At 36.9% G+C, this 6,328-nt stretch overlaps 1 protein-coding gene across 1 annotated transcript in view; it reads right to left on the bottom strand.

The window, feature by feature from the left end:
• The window catches only part of LOC146458204 (uncharacterized), a 4,612-nt gene extending 319 nt beyond the window's left edge, over positions 1–4,293 (bottom strand). Inside the window, exons 1-2 of the mRNA XM_085090623.1 lie at positions 3,642–4,293; positions 1–3,130 (exon numbers count right to left, since the gene is read on the bottom strand). The exon at positions 1–3,130 is cut by the window's left edge and continues 319 nt beyond it. Coding sequence (XP_084946749.1) covers positions 2,838–3,130; positions 3,642–4,059 — 711 coding nt within the window. The 5' untranslated portion in view covers positions 4,060–4,293 and the 3' untranslated portion in view covers positions 1–2,837. The remainder of the gene's footprint in view (positions 3,131–3,641) is intronic.
• Between the last annotated feature and the right edge of the window lie 2,035 nt (positions 4,294–6,328).

Raw genomic sequence — 6,328 nt, 5'->3', positions numbered from 1 at the left:
TTTTGTGTGAAACAATAATTGAGCAACCGTATTATGTCATGAAATCCAATATGGCGGTGCCCAGAAAATTTAAAATAGAAAAAAGGTGATAATCAAATTCTGTTTTGTCACAAAACAGAACTTGATTATAAATTGTCTAGCACAAAATATATTATTTCTATGTTATTCAACAAATTAACCAACAATTTGACATTAAATTAATCCAAGAGTGAAGGTTTCCTTTACAATGTGGCTGCGAGCAAATTTGCTCCACAAACATCAAAACAATGGAATTTTAAGACCACAATAATGCAATTAACATAATTATTGCAAGATTAAAATAAAAGAAACTATATCCTCAATCAAGCATGCCTTGTGCTGTTTATAATAATTTGATTCCAAACAGCATTCCGAGCTAACTGTTATGTTACAAGTCTTTCAACTTAGATTTGTGACTTTCATTTAACTCCATCAGTCTCTCCTCATTTATTGCAGCTGCTGGTATCAGTGTCCAATTTTACATTTCAGTTTAATATTGGTCTCTCCTTATTTTGTTTGAACCATTACTGATTGAGCTGGAAGGTGCTCATTGCCGAGGTCAAAACTTAAGGAGGGTGCCTACTTTTGTTACTGCGCATAAGTTCTGTGCATCTCAAGATTCGTTTCGTATGGGTGGGTATTTTTATGAAGTTTAAAACTAAGCGGAGAAAGCAGAACTTAGCAAGTGCTCTTGGTATCCAAAAAGAAAATTTGGGGTAACCATGCATTTTTAAGAGATAAAAAAGCTTCTATTTGGAATTAAAAGAAAAGAGCCATACACTGCTTTGTATTTTACTTTTTGTTATTATTATTTTTATTATTGCTTATTAACAACTCTGGAAAATGTGTGGTTACCCCTAATTTTCTTTTTGGATTCTAATAGCCCTTGCTTAAATCTGCTTTTCCCCCATAGTCATAAACCGTGCATAATACTTTTGTATTAGTAGGCACCATCCTTAAGTACATTAATATTTTTTGGGTAAAATTAATTTCAAAAGGAATGGATCCATTCAAAAGGCATTATTCAGGTCACAATTGAATGCACTGTAAATCCTATATTTTCACCAAAAAAAAAAAAATGCAATCTTACAGATGCAAAGTGATCTTACAAACTGTCACATTTGGGCAATTTCACACTGATTCATGCTCTAATTTGCCTCTGGAATGTGGTTCTGCTTCCTATGTTCTGAACATTTTACAACATCAGTTTTAAGAGCGGCTGCCTGTAAGGATCAAGAACTGCATTTCAGTGACCACTTGGTCAAATTACTTCAAATACCCTTAGATTAAAGTGCACCTAACCCCAATTTTTTTTGTTTAAATAAATCTTTGCACCTGTTTGAAAGGCATTGAGCCTTATTTCAACCAAATCTTGACTTTTTAAAGGCTGTAAAAGTTACGAAATCTAGCCATCATCTGTCCCATGACCGAGCTAGTAAGCGGCATTGGTCTATTCCTTACTTGATGTCACAAACTGATTTGCATTTATTGAGTCTTTGTGAAAATGCTTGCAAAGTAGTTTGTGACATCATGTAAGGAATAGACCCATGCCCCTTACTAGCTCGGTCATAGTGCAATATGTTTCGAACAGATGCAAAGATTTATTTAAGAGAAAAAAATTTGGGGGTTAGGTTTACTTAAACTATTCTCAAAAATCAAATTTAAAAGTACCAAGGTATATTTACTTTTAGAGAAAATTGCAGTAGTTTGAAAATACTGAGTGATGTACGGCCTACAGTCCTAGTCAAGTTTAGTTGTGACACTTCACAACCAAGCCGAAAATGTCCCCTTCCTGCTCCCCTCCCCCGTATCACCCTTGATTTGTGGCATTTTTCTGGCCAGTCTTGTTAACCAACATTGAGAGGGCAGGGTGGCAAGATCTGTCCCATCTAATATGACTAACACTGTAGGTGCAGTTGTGGGCTGACGAAAACTGCACCAATTTAGGTCCAAGGACGAGGCCCCATTCACAGTGTGAAAAACCCAATGAACTTGAAACTTTACAAAATCCTAGACCAACCACCCCACAAGAAAATTAATACAATAAACATTCCAAATTTTGCTGGCTGCTTTCTAAAAAGCACAAGGTTTGTGCACACTGCTCAAAATGGCCTTGAAACTGATGCTTATTTTCATTAAAATAAAAGTGTTTCTGGTATGTAATTTTCTCTAAATTAAACCTACTGTACAGAGTTTTTTTTTCTGTTTTCCAGCGTGTTTGTAATTTACTGTGATTTTTTTTATTATGTTCTCGTGCTCGTCTTGTCCCGCCTCGACTAGCTTTGTGCCTATTTGCGGGACAAGCCCCTTATGTAAACTGAATTTATAAAAATAAATTGTTGTTGTTGTTGTTGTTGTTGTTGTAGGCTGCATTTTCAAACTCTTGCAATTTTCTCTAAAAATAAAATACCTTGGCACTTTTAAATATGATTTTCAAAAATAGATAATCCCAGGGTATGTTCAGACAAAATATGAGAGATTCAACCAAGTCGTCGCTGAACTGCAGTTCTTGATTCTTGTAGGCAGCCGCTCTTAAGGTCTATGAGTGTAGACCATGGAAAAGCGTGGTTGATTCAAATAAAATATCTCTAAACAATACATTGCTGAAGAAGTGGAGTGCTGATTACATTCAGTTAAAAACTGCCGCAATAAATTGCAAACTTGATCCCTATTTCAAAAGTAGAAATAAATATTTGAAATGGGATTTGATTAAAACAAACTAAAAACTGGTAAACTGATGGGTGTGGGAAATTGCTAAGCATGACAGAAGTGTAAGACAGCTGAGACAGACTCTAGCTTTATATTTGCTCCAATGTAGCCTACTCAGCAACTAAAAAGTCTACATTCAATGCACCAGCTAATGAGGCATTCACTTGCTGTTCCAAAAGCTGTATTTCTAGTTGCAGCTTCTGTTTTTTCAAGAGCAAGGTTTCTTTTTGACAAGAAAGACATTCATACTGCATTTTTAACACATCATCACTGCTCACTCTCAGTCTCTTCGGCTTCTTCGGCGCAAACTTCACCTCAGCAGGCTTGGCTGAGGAAGAACCAACTCCTTCACTGCTATCATCAAAATTTGTCGCACACTCGGCTGGTAAACAAGCATCTTCCCCTAGAGAGCATTTCAAAACACAATTTATGTGTCATGAAGGCTTTGTTAAATCACAAAAATATCAAATTATTGCACAACAAGTGACACTAGCAGAATCCTATGATCCAAATCTTGTGTACACAAAAACCGATGACTGGAAAAGTTAGTGCAGAGGTTCACAAAAAAATAAAACGATTTTGACAGTTACAAGCTTTGTCGACATACGTAACAACCGAAAGGAAGTTTCTGTCTTCAAAATGTGCAAAAAACCCGTCGAAAACATAATCGCTTGAACGTAGCGAGCTCAAGTCGATTGCATGTTGACCTGACATTTGGTCAAAAATTTGCTTAAACAAATTTTCCTCTTCCTAACAGTCAAGTTACTTATCTTTTAACTTGCGTATCAGGCTCCACTGAAACCTTTCCAGCCGACAAACGGTAAACGCGTACAAAACATGGCGGACAATAAATTTCAAGGAAATCACATGACCAGCATTTATTTTGCAACACTAAAAATTTGCATACTACTCACCAGCTCCTCCGTCCCCGCCAGTCTCGAAACCCCTCAGGCCGGAAAAAGCGGGTGTATCTTCAAATATCTCTATTATTTGTTCGCTTGACTGTGAGGGCTGCTTCGGTGGGGGTCCACCACCAGTTTTCTTGGACTCCTTTTTGAATGTGGAGAACTCCTTCTTAGCCGTTGAGTGGAGATTCTTCCACTTGTCCTTCACCTCTTGAACGGTGCGATTGGCTTTTCCCACCGCGTTCACGTCTTTGGTTATCTCTTCCCATATTTGATTTTTTTTCTTGTTTGTAACGTTATTTGTCAACTTTGACTGGATTATATCAAGATTTTTCTGCACACTGTCTGTTATGACAGACATTTCGTTCATAGAAAAATTTGGTTTTCTTTTCCTCTCGGCCTTAATCTCAATTTCACTTTCCGCCATTTTCCTTTCCTTCACTTTTTCTCCCGCGCAAAATGGAAACGTCTCGCGCCAGATATTCGAAAAACTGGTTAATCCGGTTTGAACCGTCACTAATCCAGGATTAGTTAATCGAGGGATAAATCTGCTTTCAGGAACGTTCTTTTATTCCTAGATTAGTTATCCTAAGAATAAGAAATTTAATCGCCAGTTAACCGCTAATCGGGGGATAGTTTAATCGGCCTTCCAGGAACCGGGGCCAGGGTTTTAACCTCAATAAAAGACAGTTCCGCGACGCTGTTAAACTACGCTATGACTGGCCAATAGATGACATCCCTTCCACATGTGCCTGTGGGGACGTTTTTACAGTTGACCACTCCATGATCTGTAAACTAGGAGGTTTCGTCATTCAGCGTCACAATGAGCTCAGAGATCTGGAGGCTGAACTCCTGAGTACAGTTTGCAGTGACGTTGAGACTGAGCCAGTTCTCCTAGACATCTCCGGAGAACAGTTAAGTAGAGGATCCAACAAAGCACAAGATGCGAGATTGGATATCCATGCACGTGGATTCTGGGAGCAACGACGATTGGCATTCTTTGATGTAAGGGTTTGCCACCCCAATGCTGAATCGTATAAGGACCTGGAGCCGCAACAGATCTATCGTACGCATGAGAATGAGAAAAAGCGCCTGTACTCAAGGAGAGTTCTCGACACTGAGCATGGAGCATTTACACCTTTGGTCTTCACTACAACCGGCGGAATGGGCAAAGAATGTTTGAGATACCATAGTGGATTGGCGGAGCTGATTGCCATCAAGAAAGGGGAGCAATATGCCAAAACCATGTCATGGATCAGATGCCGAATTTCATTCGCACTGTTAAGATCCGCACTCGTCTGTCTTAGAGGTTCTAGGACATTAAGAAGAATTCAACGTGACATCAAGAACGCAGACATTGACATTGAAACTGCAGAAGGGGCCATTTGAGAGATGCTTATTTTCTTTATTTTTTTTTTTCTTTTTTTTTTTATCAAGTGGAACTGATTTTAAAATGCCGAATTTAATTTTGTAAAAAAAAAACTTCATGACATTTGTTGTTTTTTTTTTTCGTTTTCTTTACAAAAACATTATTGCTTGAAAATATTATCTTTCTTTTTAATCGAAATGAATTGTGAATAGTTTTTTTTAATAGCTCTTTTTTATTATAAAAAAAATAAAAATTATTGTTATTATTATTATTATTATTATTATTATTATTATTATTATTATTATTATTATTATTATTATTATTATTTTCCAAACGGATTTAACTATAAAAGGGAACGTTGAAAAAGAACGACGTTTCGACCGTCCGACGGTCATTTTCAAGTTCAAGGTAAGAAGTAAAATTAGCATCTGCTTGTATACAATTGTGAAAGGACTAATGAGATACTGACTGAAAGATCCAAGATATCTACATCGAAACAATACAAGAAAATAATAGTGTGAATGATAAGAAAGGAACGCTAAAAACGAATTAGTCCATGAGCCAAGGCCTGAAAAAATGATTTTCGTTGCACCCCCCACGGGACATAGTGACTTTGGTATCAAATTAAAGCTTGCGGCCTGTATTTTACAAATTTACTTGTTGCCAATTACGTAACCTGTGCTTAAGCAAGATATGTGACTATTTCCATAGGGGGGTGGGCTGGGGGATATTGCTCCCTGCGAATTCCACACAACATAAAATGATTCATAATTCTGCTGAAACTCAACCAATTTTATTTAAATTTTCTGTGTATAAAATTTATACCATTCCCAACAATTTTTGATATTTGTCATGCATTTGATGTTTCCATGGTAACGGTTGCTATGGAGATCATTGAAGAAATGCAGATTTCTACTTTTCTGATCAACTGATATTCAAAACTTCGATTAATTAGCAGATATCTACAAATTTCAGTGAAAACATTCCCATTATGCCGAGAATATGTGTCATGCATTTTCATGTTTCCATGGAAACGGTTGCCACGGAGATCATTGAAGAAATGCAGATTTTTACTTTTCTGGCCAATTCATTATCAAAACTTCGATTAATTAGAAGACATCTATAAATTTTTGTCAAAACATTCCCATTATGCAGAGAATAGACTCTCTTGAATGGAGAAACTTTCATTATTATCTTTTCGACAGGATTTAAAGGTACGCAGGGCACCCATAGTTAAGACGTATGGGGTAGTAAGGAAGGATTATTTTGCTGAAACTATGAAAATTCATATCCTGCCAACCACTGGTCAATATCTCACCAAATATGC

Source organism: Pavona decussata, unplaced genomic scaffold (genome assembly GCF_977016875.1).
Source record: "Pavona decussata unplaced genomic scaffold, jaPavDecu1.1 SCAFFOLD_233, whole genome shotgun sequence".
In the NCBI taxonomy this organism is placed as follows: Eukaryota; Metazoa; Cnidaria; class Anthozoa; order Scleractinia; family Agariciidae; genus Pavona; species Pavona decussata.
Note: the sequence above shows the minus strand (reverse complement) of the source record. Positions and strands in the feature narration are given on the sequence as shown.